Raw genomic sequence first — 21,782 nt, 5'->3', positions numbered from 1 at the left:
ATCCACGCCAACTGAATTAAAGTGTGTATTTCAGTAAAAGTAATCCAATTATTCATTTAAAAACTTTTAGTGAAGAAAACTGGCTAAATGAGCACAAAATGAAACCACTAACCCTGTATTTTTCTGCCTGAAACCTGCTTTGTGAACTCCAGCAACTGAGTAGTGTAACATTACTCTTTAAATAGAGATGTAACATGAGCACCTGCACGGCTCAGTCTGACAAAAATCGTTCTCACCATCATTAAGATCTTCCTGTATGTAAGATGATGGGATGAAAATCAGCTGTGCAACTCAAGCACTGATCAAAACCTGTAATCATGCGTGTAATCATAACGTAATCAAACATCAGTTATAATCACACGTTACTGTGATTACGCCTGCTTCAATTACAAGAATAATTATATTAATATAGTAGGATAATAATGTTTACATTGGCTCTGCCTTTTTTTATTGCCCTAATCAAATTATGGTTGTTATAATTCAATTAGCATGGAAATGTGAAAGGTAACATAACTTTAATGCATTCCCTTAGCAAAAAGTCGTTTATTCAAGTGTATAACAAGTATACTTATCTTATACTAAAACTGAGGTAGTATACTTGAAGTGTACTTTTTATGTACTACATTGTATATACTTAAGAAAAGTATAGTGAAGTATACTTGGCTTATACTGAAAAGTATAAAGAATAGTCTAAGACTACATACATTAATACTTAGACTTATACTTTAATACTAAAGCTTATACTTGTACTTTAGTATAGTGTGGACTGTGGTGCAAAGACTCTTGGGTATCCTGTTGTTGTTGGTGTAATTATGGTTAGTGAATGTGGTTGTGAATAAGATGATGTGTAAGACGGTTGTGGGTTAATTCACATCCTTGTAATGTCGTTGAATTGTGTCGAATTAACAAAGATGATAAAAATGTTGGCACCGTGAGTGAAGGGGTGTTTTCGGGTAGAGACTTCCCCTCTGTTAAGCTGTTGGAATCAGTGTTGCCAGATTGGGCGGTTTTCTGCCCAATTGGGCTACTTTTGTTGACGCCAGGCGGGAAAAAAATACATTGGGCGGGTGAATAAAATTTGGGCTGCTTTAGTCCACATTTGGCGAGTTTTTAATATTGTGAAAACAGCACTCTGAACTGCGGGAGCCCATCAGGAGCACTGGAGGAGCAAGTTAAATAGAACAGAAAAGTGCCAACCCCACCCCCCGGCTAATTGAGTTGTCCTTACATTTAATTTAGCAGAATAAAAAGGTTTTTCACTACACAAATTTGCTTTGACGTATTACCCGTTATAAACTAAAATGTTAATAAACTAAAATGTGGAGTAGAAGTATATACTTAGTACACTAGTAGTAGATGAGTATACTTGTTGTATACTTGAAAGTGTACTTCCATAAACTTAAAATGACTTTATAAAGTATACTTAAAGTAAAGAACTTAAAATGTTCCAATTTAGTCCGAAGAAGTATTAAATTAGTATACTTTCTAGTATGCTACAAGTACATGGTCCATAGTATACTTGCTATACTTATACTTATACTTATACTCAAGCATACTTAATAAAATGAACTTCAAGTATACTACTTTTTGCTAAGGGTTAAAAAGAGACAATATGTGAGAACTGGCCACCTGTCAAATTCATACTGACAACAAAAAGGGGCAGAGCATATAACTAGAGCAACAGCTATGTGTTGCTAACTGTAGCTGCCGTTAGCTCAGTTAGCCTTGTAGCTGGCGGTTCATAGTGGGAGCTCGGCGCACTGGGTTAGTGTTGTTTTTACACCGCAAACGAGCTTTGGACCAAGATAGGCCGGGGATTGCTGGTCGGCACGATCGAATTCAAACAAATGGGGGGCAGCATATAACCAGAGTAACTGCGACCTGCTGCTAACTGTACAGTAGCTCAGCTAGCTGTGCAGTTGGCGGTCAAAATAGCTGACTGTGCCCGGACTGGGAATTCCTCGCATCAGGGGAGTGTTGGAGTTGTTTACTGTCCGATTATCAACTTTCTCACCTAGCTAGCTAGGTTAGCATGCTAACTTAAGAAAGATATCTCTGCGTAACATAACAATTAGTGTCCTAATTGCTCTAAATATTAAGATCAATAAATGCAGAGAAAAATCAGCTCATCAAGAACAGACCCGCCTATGTTCCTGCAGTGCTGATGTACTGGACCTGCTCTAGTTCATATTGTATTAGGGAACTATACTGCTCATGTAAGACTGACTTTTCTTATGATTATGTTCTTCCAGTAAATGCTAAATGAACATTTGCATGTTTGACTTCTTTGTTGTAGGACCCACAGAGCATATTCTCTGTGTTTCTCCTTTAGCTCCACACATGGCAGCGACGAGGGGAGTCACATCCGAGGACGTGGCTCTGATGTGTAGCTGTCGGTAGATCACCTTGAGCTTCTTGAAATCCTGTTTGCGTCTGCGGTGTCAGCTCTGCCACCGTGTGCACTCCGGGGCAGCTTTCTGAGACAATGCTTTGAGATGTAGATTTGTAAGAAAACGGGAAAAATGGAAACCTTTGTTATATATTCGCTGGAACGGCACTGCACACGGTTATTTGCATAACAAGAGTGACTTCCTGTTTGAAATATTCAGCTCAGAAACCTCAAGCACGGAAGCATTGAAACATAATGCTCTCTGAGGAAAACGTGCTGTCTCGTGACTTAAACTACCATGATTTTTTTCTTTACCAGGTGCTTGTTTATTGAGTTTCGGAACTGAAATGACAAGTACAAGTGTCGCTGAGGGTTTGGTCACCCGTCCCTGATCTTATTAAATCTTATTAGAGTCTTGTTAGCAAGACACTTATTGAGTAAGAACTCAAAACAAAAGGCTCCAATTAATATTCCAAGCACAGCTCTGCCTCTGAACGGGGTTCACAAGTCGCAGGACGGGAACAGAGGTCTAACACCAGCTGCACTGCTCGACAAATGTCAGGTGAGACTCTCATTATTTGTGTTGCATAATTACCTGATTATGCAAGCACTTGTATGTATCATTACCACAGAGCAGCCACTGTTTTACATTCAAAAGAGAGCACATAAATTATTCGTTTGTTCATGGCTGCTGTGTGTGCATGAGCCAAACTGTTCTCTGGGTTGTTTGCAGAGGCGGTCTGAAGGTCTAACGTCCTCGAGGGTTGCAGGTTATTCTGTGCTCGGAATTGATGGTCCTAGTTAATGCGAGGCGATCATTAACACTTTTGTCTATACAAACATGTGCTTTGGAAGGCGTCGCTCCACCAATGCATCCAAAACCCATCTGCATTTAATGGCTGTAATTAATCTTTATTTAAGAATAATTTCCTCTAAAATGCCAGTGATCAATAAAGCAGTGGCTGTGATAACCAGGCGTACAGTTTTGATTGAGAGTGTTGTAGTTGCTGTCAGAAGCAGATGTCGCTCCATGGTCTGGATTTTATAGGCCTAGTATATGACTGTAGATTTAAATCCTTAATTAGGAGCACGAGTTCAGTCCAAAATGTCAACAAACAGGCTGCAGGAAGGACAAACTTGCATCCATCAGTCAGCACAGAGATGGCAGATGATTGAAGGTCTCAGCTATGCTCATTTCCAGGTTCATACTTTTATTTCCTAAATTATTTTCCTCATACTGTCCATCGCATGATAAACAACGTCCATTCACGCATATGGTAAGATATATTATAATTTTAAGAACGTTGTTAACTTTGTCAAACGGCCAGTTTGGTTTGGGTTAGAAAAATATCATACTTAGGGTAAGTGTTAAGGTTTACTTACATTACATACATTTAAAATAAATCACTCTTGACTCTTGGGCAAAAAAAGGATTCCAGTCACCAAAGGGAAAGCCCTGTGAATGACCCACACAACCGCCCCAAACACAAAATATAGTTCTCGCACTCTTTAAACTTCTGCACTAGACGGGAAACCACAGCGTCAAACTCAGAAGGGTCGCTGACCAGGCTGCTGTATTTGAAAACAGGCCGAACATCAAAATGTGACAGAAGTTCTGACGGCTCGTTTGAAGTCATAGTTTCTGGCTGTGTGCGTTTCTCTGTGGATTGAGGATTTTGATACTTTCAAAGCTTATGTCACACTTAGAACTGCATATAGTGAATAAAAAAAAAAAAAAAAGACTCACTCAATCTCACTTTCTGCAATACAGATTTTGTTTTTAATTATGCTACTGGGGAGGCTGTTTGCACATCAAAAGAGGCACATCACCCGAGCCCCTGACTGGCAGAGGAGCATGCCTCACGTCCCTTTGACGACTCTGCTTCTGTTATTTCAAGATGTGAGTCATTTGTTCACAAGCGGCAGCATTTACCCCCACTCACATCTCTCTGCTCTAATTAGTCAAATGCAAGCAATATTGACTACGGGACTCTGCTGAGGTCATATTGAGGTGTCACCGAAGCGCACGTCTTTGAAGAGTCACTTGCATAAGTAGAAAAAAAGCCTCAAAAAGCCTAATTTGCTGCTCTGTTAGGAGCGAGCACCTGGCTTTGGCTGGGCTGCAAGGTTATCTTTCATTTACACGTTATGGCTTCAACCATGTTCATTTTTCTGCCACTCAATGACACCTAAATGCAGGGTAATTACATCACCCTTCGAGAGATGTACAGAAGTCTTCCTCATGGTCTGTAAAGATGGGTTAGGGTTAGGCGATATGGAGGATATGGAGGATTGAGCCGATTAAATCGTCGAATCTGCCTCATCTCTGGCAGCGTAACCTTGGGACAGCATCCATTATCTTGCCACCCTCTTGCCTCTCTCCACATAATATCACACTGACTACTCTGAAGTCTGTCAGATTCCTGCATAATTGCTCTCCCCGTTTCCTAATGGCTGGCTTAGCACTGCACAATGTTTTTGCACAATTAACACGAGCAGCAGCGGGCCTCTGCAGAGTCTTCCTAATTAGGGCGAAGGCCCAGAAACTGTAGCGGCACGTCCACCACCGCCGATGGCCAAGATAATGAGCCTCCGTCTCAAAGAACCGAGGTCACTCGCTGTGCATGCGAACAAATGGACTTCCTCCTCATCCTCCTCTTCTGTCTCTGACAGAGAGCTGATCTTTACAGTGACACTGAGTTGGAGCTTTAAATGAAAATGTTTCTCCCTCTTCACACTGTGACAGAGGCGCGTGTGTTGGCTGTGTGAGGAAATCAATTTCAGAGACTTTTCACTGTCTCTGTTAATTGGACGTGCTTTGGTGTGTGCTCCTTTCCGGCTGTTTATGTGTGGGATGCATACGTGCGAGTGTGTTTACAGATTACACGTGTGTGCCGTCTTGACACCCAGCTCCTAGCCCGCGCTGCCAGGTACATTCATTAGCAGGCAGAGCAAATAATGAGCGCTCAGAGCACCTCGGAGCAAAGCAGGGCCTTCGACACACCAGGCAACAAGAGCAACACAAGCTGAAAAACATCTTCATTCTCTATTGGGACACCCAACGGTACATAAGGAATTATCAAGCCCCGAGACAAAAGTGGTGTGTTTATGTGAAAGTTTGTCTTTGAGGCGCTAAGCGATTTTGCCACCTCCACTCCGCGGTGCGATTTCCAGCCAAGCTGTTACCCAGAATGCGAGTAAATTACCCACACAGCAGCGAGTCCTTCCCGCGGGGCTGCCTATTCCTCTGATGTTTATGTTGGCATGCAAATAAATGAGGCTCCGCACACCCACAAGTCCAACACTGTCATTAGAGCAAACACGGCTAACTGACAAAAGTGGAGTTGAATGAGAGTTGGGTTTGTTGCTGCGTGGGCGTGTTTGAATGCTTACCGACTGCACATACTGAGAGGGTATGTTCAAGACCTGGAGCCATCTGGGCTAAGTAAGCTTTGTCTAATGTCAGGGGAGAGTTCAAACACATATTCGCATCTTATTGTTTTTAGACGATTTTCAACTGGCAGCAAATGAGCTGAATTTTGGTCCAACTATGGTTCTTAATACTCGCAGTTTAGAAAATAAAGCTAGAAGAATTTATTGCTGGATATTAGCTTATCACAGATACAGTACTGTGTGCCAAGAAATTCTGATTTTTCAACTGTTAAATGTCCCACTTTGTGGAATTTTTAAAAAAAAAGAGAGGATCCACATAAAGAGTGCTGTGTATGTTATTTGTGTCTGTTAAAACTAATCACTATCAGCAGGTATATCATTATGGGATTTTTTTAAATGTAGCAACCTGCCTTGTCCTCCAACAAGGCAGTCCAACCCCTCCATTCCATTTCCTGTCATCTCTAAGCTGTCCTATTTAAATAAAGCCATACATGAATATACAAATACAGTAACAGTCTAGCTATAATATAAATATGATTTCATTATATAAAAAGCAAAAAAGAAATTATATGAATAAAGAAAGAGTCCAGCCCGACACCCTTACGTCAAAGCATGCAACATTCATTGTGTTCATTAATTCTTTGGGTGATTCTAATTAATAAAGTTCATGACTGCAGCATTATTTTGTCTTTTTAATGTACAATTCACTGTCTCCCCCCCACACGCCAAACCTTAGCTTGAATATTGAAGTGAAGCTGCTTTCTGAGCTAACAACCACTCAGGGTATCTTAACAAAATCCTGTTAGAACTTAATCCTGCTGAAGAAAAAATAAAGTCTACTAATGGACAAATAAAACCTGCTGCAGGAAGATAAATCTCATTAAACACCAAGAAATAATGTGTAAACAGTTTATTATGCAGTGCTTTCTATATATTTTGGTTTGTGTATATAAATGAATTATTTCTCTTTTTAATTGACCACTTATTAAATCGTTTATTACTTAATTTCTTGCCCAACAGCTTTGGTCTTTTAAAACAGAGCATTTTTAAAAGAACGAGTTTCTCTTCAAGCACAATTTCAAGCCTGGATGTAAATCGTGTACGTGTTTTATACAAGAGCAGGCAATAACTCGATTCAGCTCGACTCCCGTTGGAAGCTGTTCTTTTAAATATTTCATCTGGTGATGTGGTGAATGCTAAGCGGACGTCAAGCTGCCGCCCAGATACAGCACTCAGATCTCTTTACAGTCGTCTCGCTTCCAGTCAGGACTTCACTCCCGCTGAACGTCAATCACAGAGCCAGACAGGAGCCTCGACTTCACTGCCAAACACATTCTCTCTGCCACGCTGATTAGTGACAATTCAGACAACAACATCCATAGCATATAATTGGAAAGCAGCAGAGCAACTAAGTGACACTGTCAAAGAACAAAGAAAAAAAAAAAAATGTTGACCACTGGGACATGTGACATTAAATTTGAAATGAAATCATTAGTTACGCCCAAGCAGCTCTCGGCACGGACTGACGAAAAGAAAGAGCAAGTACGTGAACGCAGACGTGTTTTCACCGCCTGCATCTTCGAGGACTTCATCGCTTTACAGAGACGATTGCAAGGAAACGCGGCCTTCAAATTGGAGATAATACTGTTTAATTTATAAATCAGGGAATTATTCATAATAATTGCCACTCTAAAACTGATACCACACATGAAACTTGAATACAAATTAACAGCCGCTAATTGGAGAAAAAGATCCTACCTCATTAACAAAACGGTACAATGTCATTCAGTAAGGAGCCACCTCCAGGACTTAACAATTAAAACCCAGCAGCATTCAAAAAGGTTAAGAGTTAAATATTCTGCATGGCCACATGCTTGCATGGGCTGGGAAATGTCATCAGAATACTAATTAACTGATTCAGGGTCTTTGGTTAATATATTTTCTCGATTAACCTTCACCATCGTCCTAGCCAACCGCGCACTTTTGATTCTATGCTAATTCTCGCAGGCATACAGTCATAATGGGCAGATTTCTCAAATGTCTCTGTAAAGAGGAAAATAACGCTCAAAACCCCTCAGCAAACCCTAATGCAAACACAACCAGGCAGGCAGGCAGGTGAGAAACAAAAAGCAGACTTAAAAAGAGTCCAAAGATCAAAAATGCAAAATGCCAAAAAAAAAGCAACATGGAGAATCCCAAAAAAAAACAGAGTGAAACAGAAATGGAGGACAAACCACTAACAAATGGAACAAATCAGGAACACAGAGAGCACACGAGAGAACCGGGGAACAGACGCGGGAGATGCAGGATAAAAACAGACGAACTGACAAACAGTGAGGGAAGAAGACAGATTTAAACACGCAAGGTAGGGAAGACGAATAAGATACAGGTGAAAATAACAATCATAAACGGGGGGGGGGGGGACAAAAAGACGGGAAGTGGAGAGTAAGACATGACACATGCGGAAAAATCTACCAAAATAAAACACAGTTTTGTGTGACAGTCAGTAAACGTGCGCGACAACAGGACCCTGAAATGGAAGCAGCTTAAAATAGAGCCGGTCGATCATTAATTTCATTATTCACACCTGTGATGTTCATCTTGTAACATGTGAAGCTCTCTTGGGTGAAATGCAGCATTGAACGATTATTTCAGGCAGAGCACTTAAAGCGCTCCTCACATTAGCTGAGTCATGACTGCTTCACAATCACTGGCTCATTCAGCTGACCAGTAACACACAGCCAAAATCAGCTGACGCCACCTAAAACTTCATGTTGTTTGTTTTAACTTATATTTAATGTTCATAGATGTCAGCTATCGAGGGCGGATTAGTTCTTCTAGTAGCGTCGCTGTTGCTGCTCCGATTCTCTCTCTAAGAGCAGAGTCTTTCCAACTAAATCTTACTGAGCGACCATTTGCTGTGAATGCATCCGTCTCGGCAAGATCCGCACAGTCTCACACCTCCCTAGTTTAACTACATCAGTCAGCAGTTGCGGTTGATGTCAGCAACAGTTTGTCGAAACAGCGCTTGGAACGTAAACCGAGAAACAAAAGCGTGATTGTTCTTGTCAGTAATATGGCTTCATCTGCCAAAAGAAGACACACATGACTCGTCTACCCGGAGGACGAGGGGGCGAATACAGAATGTGAAGACAACAGGAGGGATAACATGCTTTTACCACATCATTTATTTCTTCCAAAGAAACTCCAAGAAAGGAGAAGGACACTTTTAGCACACCGCTAACTCTCACAGAACACCAGTTCAGTTAAAGTAATCCAAGTCTTGGTCAGGTTTGATAGCTACAACCATCAACCTTCAGAACAGCTTTAATGCTTGTTCACATTATTTTTCAACCCTCTTTTAATGCTTTGATCGTGTTGATGGGGAGCACTGTCTGACATGTTGATATAGATGCTCAGTGTGGTTGAGATCTAGGGACTGAAGAGCACAGCGTGTGTTTTAGATCATTTTCAACTCCTCCAATCAGCCTGTGTGCCCTTCACAAGCTTTGGAAGTGTTTTTTTTTTTTCTTTTTTTCCCTGTAATTTGTCACCAGTGTGCAGAACAGTGTATCAAACCACATCTGGCCTTCATCCAGGTATGAGACACTTAAAATGACAAGTGTTCTGGCGACAGCACTCACTTGGACACCAGGGAGAAGGCTTCAGCGCACACTGCCGGACATGGCACCAGCTTGATCATCACGTGTTCGCTGGCGGCCTGAAAATGCACCCGCGTCACCTTCTCCAGCACAGACGCCAGGGTGGCCACATCGCCAGCCTTTGTGCTCGGGTCCCCGCCTGCAGTGTCCAAGATGTTCCCCCCGTGCACCACCAGCAGCAGCACATGCGTCTTACATTTACTCTGCAGACGGGTTAAAAAAAAAAAAGAGAGAGAGAGAGAGACTTGAAAGGAGAGACTCGAGAATAGAGGCGGCTTTTTATGAAAGCGGCGGAGCTACACAGCAAGACAAATAACTGGGTACTTCTGAGGGTTGTTCATAATCTTACCTCTATGTCCTCCAGTCCTTCAATGCTGCTCTGAGGGGGACAGCGTGGGCCGCCCAGCTGGTAGAGACCCTCTGCAGTGGGCGAGGAAAGGGTTGAAGCAGGAAGTTGAGGACAGAAAAAGGGTAAAGACAGGGTCATTCTGGGAGCCACTTCATCGAGTCGCACAGATAGCAGAAACATAAATGGATATTGATCAGTGAATATTGTCAATACGACTAAAGCCCTTTCATCTCTCTCCATTCGTACTCCAAACTGGGGGGGTTGCGTCGATGTACCCCGCAGGCTCAAACAGTGTAAGTAAGATTCAGACGTCGATAGCGGCAGTAAACAGCAGCAGCGTGCTTGTTCCTCTGCTGCTGCATCTACAGCCATCACATGTAATTGGATTTAGAGAAACAATGGATTGTCTCCAGGCAAAGGATGAAGGGATGTGGACATTTTTATAACAGTGACGACCTGAAGCATCCCTTCCCCTCGCTGTGCGGCGCAGCATTTCATGGGAACCTGGCCAAACTCATTACCCTCTCCGGAAGCCTCTGCACGCTGTGTCATCTTATTCCTGAGCTCTCTCCTGTCACCCTTTCTATTTTCTCACTCCGGGCTCAAGGCATGGCTCTGTGCTCTGCCGGCTTCAGCTCGCTCGCTGTTTATTTGGACTCCTCGTCTGGGACCGACCGTCATGGGAGACTCTCACAGACTCACGCGCTGTCATCTCCTTTTCTACTGCATTCCCAGCCCTCAGCCTGCCTCCGACTGCCTGTTTGTCTAGAGCAGTTCAGCGCACACAGGGGACTCGGAGCACTGAACTATTTTGGTCACAAAGTAACAGGAAATCAATGGAGGGAGGTTTTCTTTTTTCTGACAGAGGGAGGTAGAGGGAGGAAAGTTCCTCCAAAAAACCTTGCAAAGAATCTGAGGGTGCAAACACAAACAGCGTGTAGTAAAACTCTGCCTTGTTTGATGTGAAGGCAGTCGTATTTGTATTTGTGGTGCAATTATTATGTTTTCGACACCCAATATTTTCATGCAAGATACTGATAGACCTTTTTACTGTTGAGCTGCAACAATCAGCCCTTTAATAGATCGGTCAATGTGCAGAAAATGAGCCAGCAACTATGTTGATAGTCGATCCATTTAGACATCTTTCGAGCAAAATATGATTTCAGCTTCTCTTACCTGCTTTTCTCAGCTTTACATCATTGTGACCTGAACATATTTTGGCTTCAGACTGTTGGTTGGACAAAGTAAATGGATAATTGATGTTACCTTCGGCACCACTTTATGATATTTTACAGGCTAAGGGACATTGATATTAAAACATAATCGTTGAGAGTCAAGTTCAAATCCTAAATCCTAATGTGTTAAGCCTCAAACAAGTTACTTGTCGTTTCTCTGCTGCTCTGCATCGACTAACACACCTCTGATTATGCGATACGATTAATTCTGTGCTTCCCTTTTGAACCAAATAATATCGTGTCAGTCTTAATCAAAAACAAGTCATACTGTAAAAGGAATAATGCGATCAAACCTCCATCTACAAATGAGGATCTTAACTGGACATTGCCAAAGATCCTTTATTAATTTGTTTGTGAGGAGGGTTCGCTCTGGACATGAAAAGGTTGTGTTCCACCTCATTTATTATAACAAGGCCGACTTTGTCATTGCTGAAGTATTGGTGCCTCAGAGCATTTCAGCAGTGGGTGTAAATCATACAAAATGAATCGAGGTCTTTTAATGACATATGAGTCCTTTTCGTAGTTATGTTAATGAGCCACACTGGTCGCCAAATATTTTTTGACGAATAACTTAATTTTGTGCTTAAATCCCCTCAATTTACTTCCCCTCAATTTACATTGTTACCAATGTGCAATAATGTCATATGACTGCAGCAGAATCTGGGAGTCATACGTCTTCCTCCACTGTGTTCACAGTAGACCGGAGCAGAGAAGTTGTCTATTGGCAGTAAATGTAGAGTACAGATTAAAGTTTGACTATGAATAAACTCTGCAGCTCCTCAATACATGAGAAGAACTTCTGTGTGGCACTAATCAAAGCTAGTGATCTTGCTAGAACGGCAGTCTGGTTGCCATGGTAACAACTATACCTTTTTTTTGTATGTGCACATTTACATTTTCTCTTCTGCCTTCTTGTTTTAACTCTCCTTAGACCAGACTTCCTTGTGTTTGGCTTGACTGTTGAGTGTCTATTCTGTGCTATTGTCTTCCTGAGTTTCCTGCTTTTGTTAGTTTGTCAAAGCCCTTTTTTTAAAAGTTCAGTTTACATATTATACTTGTCTGGCTGGGCGTCTCGTTAACTACACTGCTATAATCACAACAGTTACACCATCAAGTGATATCAAATATCTGCACTGTAACACCTAGAAATAAAAATAGTCCGAGGGTGAAGAGCACTTAAAGTTGAGACGGGTTTTTGAGAAATTGCAGTTGGACCATTTTCACACCAAACAAAATCCCCCTGAAGCTTGACTGAAATACGGATAAATAAAATTATTTAAGGTGGGTTGGAGCTGTGCCTTAAGGCAGAATGCTGAAATAGGTTTCAGACTTTGACAATTCCTGTGGCTGATCGGGTGAAATATGATTTCTGTGGTTTTGAGGGTCAGGAAATGTTACAGCATCAGTGCAGTTTAGATTTCTGGTCCCTCGAGAAGCAACACATTTATCATCATGATTCAGTCATACAGTATCTTTCATGTGTTCAACATTAGGTTAATCAAGTGAAACACAAACATTTATCATTGTTTTCTAACTGAATACGTAAGGACAGAAAATAATAGTGTATTCAAGCGCACACACTCGATCAAACATAGCCGATCTGAAAAAAAAAAACGGGCTGAATCTCACTCAAAGCGTTGTGCTGGAAAATGTTCTGACTGCCAATCTGCAGCAAACAGCTGCGTTCAGCAGATTGTAGGAAAGACAGGCGGAGGAAATGACAGAGCTTCGCACACCTCGTGGTTTGAGAGAGCAGCACACATGCTGGGCTGCTCCTGAATTCAAAGATAAGTAAGACATTTGTCTGATATTGGAACAAACCGACAAAACCCATCTCTCTCAGTGGTATAAACTGGCTTCCTGCGGTTACGAAGGCCAATCGTTTTTTTCCTCCTGCGGCAGATTCGTGCCGCTGCTGGGGGATTCTATCTATCCGTCTGCATCACTGTTTTCTTTTCTCGTCCTCCCTCTCCTGCCAGTCAATATGTGCTTTATGAAGCTTAGTGGTGTTTAGTAGCTCTCTCCCCGCGCTGCTCACCCCCCTCCAAACAAATGACCTCACCTCAAAAGCACCCTGTGGAAAGTTGACAGTGCCACATTTCACCAGCACCAGGGTCATTTCCAGTGGCTTAAAACTCAGTCAGGCACACACTCACAGCAGGTACATACAGTGCAGCAGTGCATTTGCAGTGCAGAATATCTCCTAACTTATCTTCCAGAGAGAGGGCGAGACAATTTACTCATAAAGGAAGGTCGTGAAGATGAAAGGCCTCTACAGAGAAGTCTACTGGAGCCGAATGAAAGTGGATGAAATATTGATGTATCGATCCCTGTTGGGATCCCTCTCGCGTGTCATTCTGTCTGTGTAACTATGATTTAAAATGTCATTTTCCCACAAAACCCAGCATTGTCTCAACCATGCAGAGTTTTTGTTTTCTCTTTAACTCCCCCTCGAATCTTCCTCCGCTCAGGTCTCGACCACTCCTTTCACTGGCGCACATTCATCACCTTCGATTGCGCGGATGAGAGAAAAACAAGAGCAGGAGGACGAGAGCGAGTGAGCGGCAAAAGATTGAATTCATCATCAGGAAGATTGGCTTCCAGACTACAGATTTATATCTTCCCAGGGAGTATGAAAATGGCAAAATGCCCTCGAAGTTTCCTGCCTGCTGGAGTGTGAATCAACTCATTAGAGAGCGACAGTATCACGATGAATTATCTGTGTTCCCTGGAAGACGTGCACAGAAAACAGCAGCGCTGGTTTCTTCTTGCAAATTATTTTTGCCTCTAAACCTTCAGCTCGATTCAACATGCCATGGTTTCGAGAGACAAAACTAGAAATTTAGAAGGCGGAACAATGCCCCTGATTACATTTGTTGGAATTGATTATAAACACCTTCAAGTGTAAAAGGTGTGGGACGATACTCTCTAAAATATATGTCGTCATAAAGAAATTATTATCAGTTCTAACACTGCAACAGGCTCATAATATTATGAAGTATCTTTATTGCAGGTGGAGCACCTTTTAGCCTCTTTGCCACTTAATCATTGAACAAGATGACATCTGAAAAACAGGGAAAGTCTGATTCAGACATTTTTTTTTGCTCTGATTTGGTCTCCACCAAGTCCTTAGAAAAATACATGGGGTTTAAGCAGATGAATTACCTGCTATGTTCACCAACTAGTTGCTTTGTTCGATGCAGGTGAATATTCAGGTTATTTGTGGAAAAAATGCTGATGAGAGAGACAGTGAGACTAAACCTAAACGGTGAAGATGCGGCCTGTATGGGGATTATCAAACTAAAATGTGCCCCCACAAGCGGCAGTAAAATGTCAAAACTGAAGGTGGATAGGGGCTTAGGGTTTCAAAAGGTTCGAGAATAAACACAGATTCCCTCATTAGAATGATGATGTGGAGCAGCCAAGAAAACACAACAGGGCCGAAACAGTACAAAAAGAGTTTCTGGCCGTCAAGCTGAAGGGATGAGGTTCCCCGTGAGTCAGGATCAGATCCAGAATGAGAGACAGATTCAAAATGAGTGTGAGGGCCACCTGGATGCCATTCCCCACCTCTTTTAAGCCTTCACAAAAAGGGAGTTGTCACACCATGATTGGCTGGGAGGAGAATGCCTCAAGCTGCTTCCACTCCTCAATCAGGAGTCAGTCTCCACCACCCTGCACCACAGGTAAACTGAATCTCCTGCAATAAGTCCGGAGGGATTAGAGAGATTTTGAAAATCAGCCCAAGACAAAGACAGATTGCCAGTCTTAAACAATGGGACTGCTACACAGTTACCACTAGAAATTAAACATGGATGGATTTTTTTTTTTTTGTGGAATATTTGACAAAAGTCCCGAGACTGAAAAAAACCAAGGACATCGCTCTGACATGGACTCTATGACTGTTAGACCACTAATGACGGGCTTTATGAAAAACACATGAGTGAATAAATTTTTTTTTATTACTATGTATAGGATTCTGGAGAAACAGTCCAGAAAGGTGAAGAAGTCATGTATCACTTAGTTGTGATTCGGGAGTGTGCGCAGTTAAGTAGCAACAGGTTAGGGTGCTCATTTGGAGGAAGGCTGTCTCCTGACTGGCTGAACAGCCCCCTCTGACCCCTGGCACAGTGCAGGCATGCTAACAGGCTCAGCCATCTGTTCACGGCTGTTGGCATCAGGGTCTGCCGTGTCGCCCTACTGTGAAGAGACCCCAGGAGACGCCACCAGCTCCACTGCATGACAAACCTGCTGACCCCCACACGCACACACACCATAAGGCAATGCAGCGAATAAACGGACTCAAAGACACATATATTCTGACACACACGCAGACTGTCCCTAACAAGCCCAGCTGCTCCCGGTCTATATGCTGCTACTGCTGTACTGCAACAAACACTCCCACACATACTAACATACACACACACACACACTCACACACACATATACAGCAGGCACAAGTGAGCAGAGGCCCAATGAGTCACTGTAGCAAGAGAGATTTGATCTGATATTCATTATCTGCAGCGGTCTGGCATAAAAGAAAATGAAACAAAGTTTCAATCCCAAACAAACTATCGACAAACAGAGCCGGAAATGTCATGTAAAGGTCACATAAAGGTGGAAGCAACAGCTGTATGAATATATTTTGGACAATTTGAGTTTGAGCGTATTCAGTGTTGTTAACTTGATAAAGCACTTGAATATATCTGTGTAATAATATCTGTGCAAAATGGCGCCGCATGAGTGGCAGCCTGTTACAGCAGCTCTTGAGCTTTTTTCTCCTCTCTATTTCTCTTTCTTACTTCTTACTTTTTTATTGTATCGTTTAATCTTTTACTTGTATCATTGTTTATTACAATACCACTGTCCTTTGGCTGCTGTGATAAAGAAATTTCCCTGTTTGTGGGGCAAATAAAGGAAATTCTGATTCTGCTTCTTTCTGAATAAAAATCATAATAATGTTGCACCAGCATCGGATGCAAAAAAAAAAAAAAAAGTGTGTAACGAAGAAGTTGAAACATTTTTGGAAAATTACACTTATTTGCTTCAATGTTTGAAAATGTAAATATGAAGCTACAGCCAGGAGATGGTTAGCTTAGCCTAGCTTAGCATGAAGACTAGAAGACAAGAGGAAACAGCTTTCATCACTCAAGTTCTACATGCACCCCTAAGGCTTAATCATTACCACGTCACATCTAGTATGTTTAATAAGTACCAACCCAAAGTCACAAGGCAAACTCTTTCTCCCTGTTTCTAGTCTGTATGATGAGCTAATAAGTTCACTGTAGCTGTAGCTTTATATCTACCACACAGACCTCACCAATGTTACCGTTCGAATTGAAGAACCTAATACAGTCCTGCATCGTCTTTTTATGCAGCGACTTTAAGCATATTAAACAGGAAAGGCATATTCTCAGCTTAGGCTCAAGATATACTGCGTGTGCTTTTTAACCACACAATCACGTAGACAACTGGCTGCATGTTGAGCAGAACTGTTTGCACGCTCGCCTCTGAGCTTTGTGTGTTACTGGAGGAATCCACTGGAGGGCGTACCAGAGAAGTCGGACCAAATTTTCATGACATATTGCGAAACTTGAGGAGGAGGTCATCAAAGCAGCCCTTTTTTTCTAAGGTTTCCATACTGACTTCTAAAATGTTATTTCAACAAGCTCATCTGTCACTGTGCAGCGGCAACGATGCATCATGTCGACGCTGGTAATTGCGTGATTGGTCTTTTAGCTTGTTGTCAAAACTTTCCACCACTGTGGACTTGCTGTCACCTCCCACAATGCCCCCACTGTCCCTGTGTATATTACGTCTGTCATGCTTTGTCATTTCCAGTTTTATGTCATCTCATGTGTCTTGTTGAAACCGTCCACTTCCTATCTTTGTCCTTTTTCTGCCCTTCCTCTGTGAACACCTGTGTTTTTTTTGTGTGTATGTGTGTGTGTATTAGTCATGGTGTATTTATGTCTGTCTTTGTCTCTCACTCTGTGTCAGTTCGTCTGTATCTCCTGTGTTCCTGTGCCTGTTCCTCGGTCCTTGTGTGTCCTCTGTGTGCCTGCTTCGTTCTTTGGCGTTCGGTCTGTCTTCAGTTTAATACGTCTCTTCAGTTTTTTCCCTTCCATTAAAGCTTGTTTTTTGTTGTGTCTTCCTGCCTGCCTCTATGTCTGCATTTAGGCCCTCACCATTTCTTTGCAAAATACAAAAGCGTCTTGCAAAAGCCCAGCATTGATTTCTAAAGATGTGCATAAAGGATCGCGAGACAGCCATCTCAGCCATCTAAAACCAAGTGTATCTATGGCTTTAATAGAGACAAAAAAATCTGTATCGAATTAGTAACAATAAAAACAATTATGCAGACTTTTGGTATCATTTTAGTCAGTTCATATAGTTTTAAAGTCGTGATTCATACAGTTAGACAAGGGTTTTGTCTTCCAGGTGGGGTGTCTAACACTGGGATTAAGTTGCAGTTGTAGGAATAACACATGAAGAAACATAACATACAGTAGTCTGTAATTTATAGTGTAATAACTGATGAGTTTAAGACGTATTGACCCATCTCTAGCTGACACAGACAACAACGCTCAATTTCTGACGGGTCAAGGAAAGTGTTAACCATCAGCAGGAGAAATCTATGCGAGGTGAGAGTGACAGTGTTCTGTACGGGTTTGTTCTTTTTCATTTCATACAGTCTCTCGCTTCCTCCACCCTCCTTCTCTCCCCTCCTCCCTGGCCCATTCTCTCTGGAGCTCCGAGCGGCGACACTGTTGTTTAGGTGTGATTATGTGTTCTCGACGCGCGATCGCACAGCAATCCTTGCTTCATATCCTGTCAGACAAATGCACATGCGACCACACATCTACAGATAGACGACACAAACAGACACAGACAGACAATAGAAATACAGACAAGCAGAGGAAAGAGCATCTAACAACAAAGGTACAATTACTGAAAGGGGACTGTAAAAACAAGAGGTGAGGCAGAACGATACCTCTGACATGGAGAGTTGAGTCTTAAAGGGACAGTTGACCCCAGAATCAAAAATGGATATCTTTCCTCTGACCTGAAGTGCTATTTACCCATCTGGATTATTTTGGCGATATCAGCCATAAAAGTGCCGTGTCTGCCTTCTCTATAACTGAACTAGATAGGACTCGACTTGTGATGCTCAAAGCAACTAAATTACGCCCACCGACCAACGCACAGACAGACAGAAATGTGAATCTACTCATGGACAAGAGGCTAGTTAGATAAGCGAACCTAGCTGACGAGGACACAACTGATGTTTACTTTGAGACACGAGCCTCTCGCGCAGTGATACAGTCGGCAGGTTTAGTGTGGTAGAAAGAAAATGGTACCCAAACACAAGACACAGGCAGACAAGTGCTGTCAGTGATCTTGTAATAACAAAAGCCCAAATCTAAAACCTTAAAATCCCCAATACCAAAGTACCAAATACAAAGACACAGAGTAAACTAAACAGATGAAGTGACAAAGACAGCAGGGAGCACTCAGACAACATACTGCACACAAGTGCTGCTTACCTAAGAGGACACAGGCAAACACAGAAAAAGGGTGGGAAATCACACAAAGGGAGGAAATGAAAAGCAAAACACCACACGGGCACAACTTCAAAATAAAACAGGAAATAACAAAACCACAAACGCAAACTATGACACATCGCTGTTTGGTGCTTTGAGCATCACGAGACAAGTGACATCTAGTTTCAGTATATACAAGAGAAGGCAGACATCTCTATGGCTGATATCTCCAGAACTATGCATCTCACACCAAAATAATCAAAATAGACAAAAAGCACTACAGGTTGGAGAAAAAGTAGACATGAACACTTGTTATCATCACCTCACCGCTCCTTCCTTCTTGTTCGCCATCTTTCATTAAAATTCTGCAGATAAATTGCTTTTGTCTTTGCAGCCTTCAGCCTCTCTGAGCTGTTTTGTTTCCCAACAAGAGAAAAACAAGAATGAAGAAGAAAACATTAATTTATTGGTGATTTAAGTGACAGGGCGTCTGTGCCGATGCAAGCGTCTTGTGTTAAAAATGACCACGGGGGAGGCGGTGGGCAGAATACAGATGAGACCTTCAATTTATGTTTTCCGTCGCTCCCTCTCTCTGCGTGTGTTTCTGAATAGAGCTACAGGGTGCATGTAGAGGAGGGAGCTGCCGTGCTCCATGGAAAATGGAAAATTATTCTCCCATTCAGTGAAATATATTTCTCTTCAGGGCACTTTACGTGGAATTATATTCCCACCATATATTATGGTGCTAGAATGAATTTAAAAAAAGGTCTGTGTTGGGCTGTTTTTGGCAGGGCTCATCACTTACTCCTCCATCTCCGAACTGACGTAGCCATTTTAGCTAATGTTATCCCGGCTTGGCAGCAACACACCAAGAGAGCAGCCAAGTCAGAGTTTTTGTTTATCATCCGTAATCAGTTATGTAACGCGGCTATTTCAGGTTTGACTACATAATACGGCATCAGTCATTGAATGAAGTGGAAAAGATGGCGATGAAAAGAGCACAGAATAAACACACTGATAAGAGTGTTTGCAGAGCGAACAGATGGAGAGCCTGAAAGATGTCGAAGCGGCGGCTGATCACAGGACGCCACTGAGCAGAGACAAAGAAGAAGGAGAATACAGTGGAAAATAAGGGGCAGTTGTGCTCCGGGTATTGCTCTCCGTCATTGAGCTCTCAATCACAGTTGCCTCTATAGGGACCAAAACTGTTTATAGTCGCCCCCGTGGCTTCTGGAGTCGTGAATGAGGGAAGACAGAGAGGGAGAAATATAAGAACATGATGAGGTGAAGAGGGGCCGGGGGGAAATGGATGGTTGGAGAGGCTGAGGAGAACAAGAGCGAATAAAGGAATAATGGAGAGCAAAGGGAGAGAGGTTATAAACCCCGAGACGCGTTCGAGGAACTGACAAATATGTGTGATCAAAGGGTAGTGGATGTCACCGCTCGGCTGCTGAAGACAATGAGAGGAGTCTAGACAACCACTGCACAAAGCCACAGTCAGATCCCGTCTTCTTCTACACCTTGTATTATGAACCAAACATGGTAAATCGTAAACAATGAGGTCATTAAGCATATTGCAACAGCACTAGCTGTACTGGTTATTTGTGACTCACAACAGTTTTCACACAATGAGCACACAGTTTAGGACAAAGTAGAGGCTCGGAGCTCCACAGATGTACCGACACCCACGTGCTACTGGATTTTCAAAGGTCAATCCTGACATATTTGAGAGTTTAATACTCAGTATTTTTCAATTAATGATGCATCACCTAATGGATCACCATTTTCAGCTTGTAGGTTGCCAGCGTAGGGGTTGTTATTGTTGCTGTTGTTGTTTCCCGTGGCTCCAGGGAATAATGAAACGCTAATGCACAGATATTGGAATGGAGGAGAACGCCCCCTGAAGTAGTTGGGTAATGGCAAGCTTTCATACCAACAGTTTACCTCCGGCGAGTCAGACTTTTTCAGTTCATTTTCACCGGGATCGTTAACCGCCATGTTCCCAACTAAAAAAATCGTAGTTTCAAGGTCAGTGTGAGCAAACCTTAGACTAACGGGGCGACTAGCTGGCGAACACAGTGGCACCTGGATGCTGATGTTGCTTCATACATCTGCAGGATGTTTTAATGGTTGTTTGTCAAATCAACTTTAAAAGGGGCTAATGTGTAAATGGTTGTAATTTAGTTGTAAATTTACAACTTTTTGTGCTGCCTATATGTGGCCTAAAATTAAAACAATCTAGATTAAATCAATTGTGACAACAAATTATACATAGAGTGGACATTTGCAGTTAAAAAATAGATCTGTCAGAGCGTTCTGGTTGATAAATAGAAAGACAACGCTATTTTTTTTTATCCCTTGCATCCGCCTGCACACCTTTATTGCATCTCTCTCTTCCTCATTTCTTTTTCTTACCACTCTCTAATAAAGGAATTAAATGCACCAGAATGTAATGCCAAAATCATTTGTTCCTGTTTGGCATATTCGCTGATACTGAAAAAATGTTGCTGGCCAAACGTGTTGAGCACACTCCGCCTCGCCCTGTTCTCTTCACGTTCCTTGAACTTATTTGAGAATATCTACACCTCCATGAGCGATCTGTTTCTGGATTCCCAGATGACTCCAGCTACTTTTGTTGCAGCAGCTATTGTTGGTGTTGCTTTGAGGTTTTTTTTTTCCTTTTTTGCTGATGTTGTTGTTGTTGTTGCTGTGACCAGCTTTGCTCGGCTAAATTTATGTCTTTTAATATCCCTGTGCCCTCAAGAGTGTAGGATGTAAACAAACAAACAAGGCAGAACCTCAGCGGGCATATGCACATTTGTATGCAGGACCATGTTTTGGGGGAGGGGGGGGGCAGTGTTTCTATTTTGGGGGACTTGAGACACGGAGAAGAAGAATGCCACTGAAGCTTAAGACAGTCAAGAAAAATCCTCAGCAAGCAGTGGATGAGATTTAAACGTGAAACCGGAACAAACATTCCCAGTCTGAGGTGAAGTCAGGGTCTGATGATAGGTTTGCTGGAAAACAAATTTGTGCGGTATTAGCAGTGTTTGCACACACGCTTTGCCTTCTGAGTCGTGTGGTGTGATTGAAATGGAAAGCACCTGCTGTACGAGATGCAGCTTCACATTGATTACATTACTGTAGGAGCGTCTAATCTTCGCTGCGCTTTCTGTTTCAAAAAGAAGACCGGGCCTGCGTACTCATGAT

General features: G+C 42.3%; 1 protein-coding gene and 1 long non-coding RNA gene across 4 annotated transcripts in view; one reads left to right on the top strand and one right to left on the bottom strand.

Moving 5' to 3' along the window:
- Positions 1 to 21,782, bottom strand: part of pitpnm3 (PITPNM family member 3) — a 101,203-nt gene that overhangs the window by 36,645 nt on the left and 42,776 nt on the right. For 2 of the 3 annotated variants that reach the window (XM_030396729.1, XM_030396737.1), the window contains exons 4-5: positions 9,794 to 9,864; positions 9,427 to 9,647 (exon numbers count right to left, since the gene is read on the bottom strand). In XM_030396729.1, the coding sequence (XP_030252589.1) occupies positions 9,427 to 9,647; positions 9,794 to 9,864 (292 nt within the window). Of the gene's footprint in view, positions 1 to 9,426; positions 9,648 to 9,793; positions 9,865 to 10,314; positions 10,495 to 21,782 lie in introns of those variants that run through there. The other variant, XM_030396746.1, reaches the window with a different exon arrangement.
- LOC115568966 (uncharacterized) lies at positions 2,874 to 15,960 on the top strand. The gene is made up of 2 exons (XR_003981472.1): positions 2,874 to 2,951; positions 13,500 to 15,960. It is a non-coding gene; the product is annotated as an uncharacterized LOC115568966 (long non-coding RNA).

The sequence above is a fragment of the Sparus aurata genome, chromosome 2 (assembly GCF_900880675.1).
Source record: "Sparus aurata chromosome 2, fSpaAur1.1, whole genome shotgun sequence".
Lineage (NCBI taxonomy): Eukaryota > Metazoa > Chordata > Actinopteri > Spariformes > Sparidae > Sparus > Sparus aurata.
The sequence above is the reverse complement of the archived record's forward strand: the minus strand, read 5'-3'. Positions and strand labels throughout refer to the sequence as shown.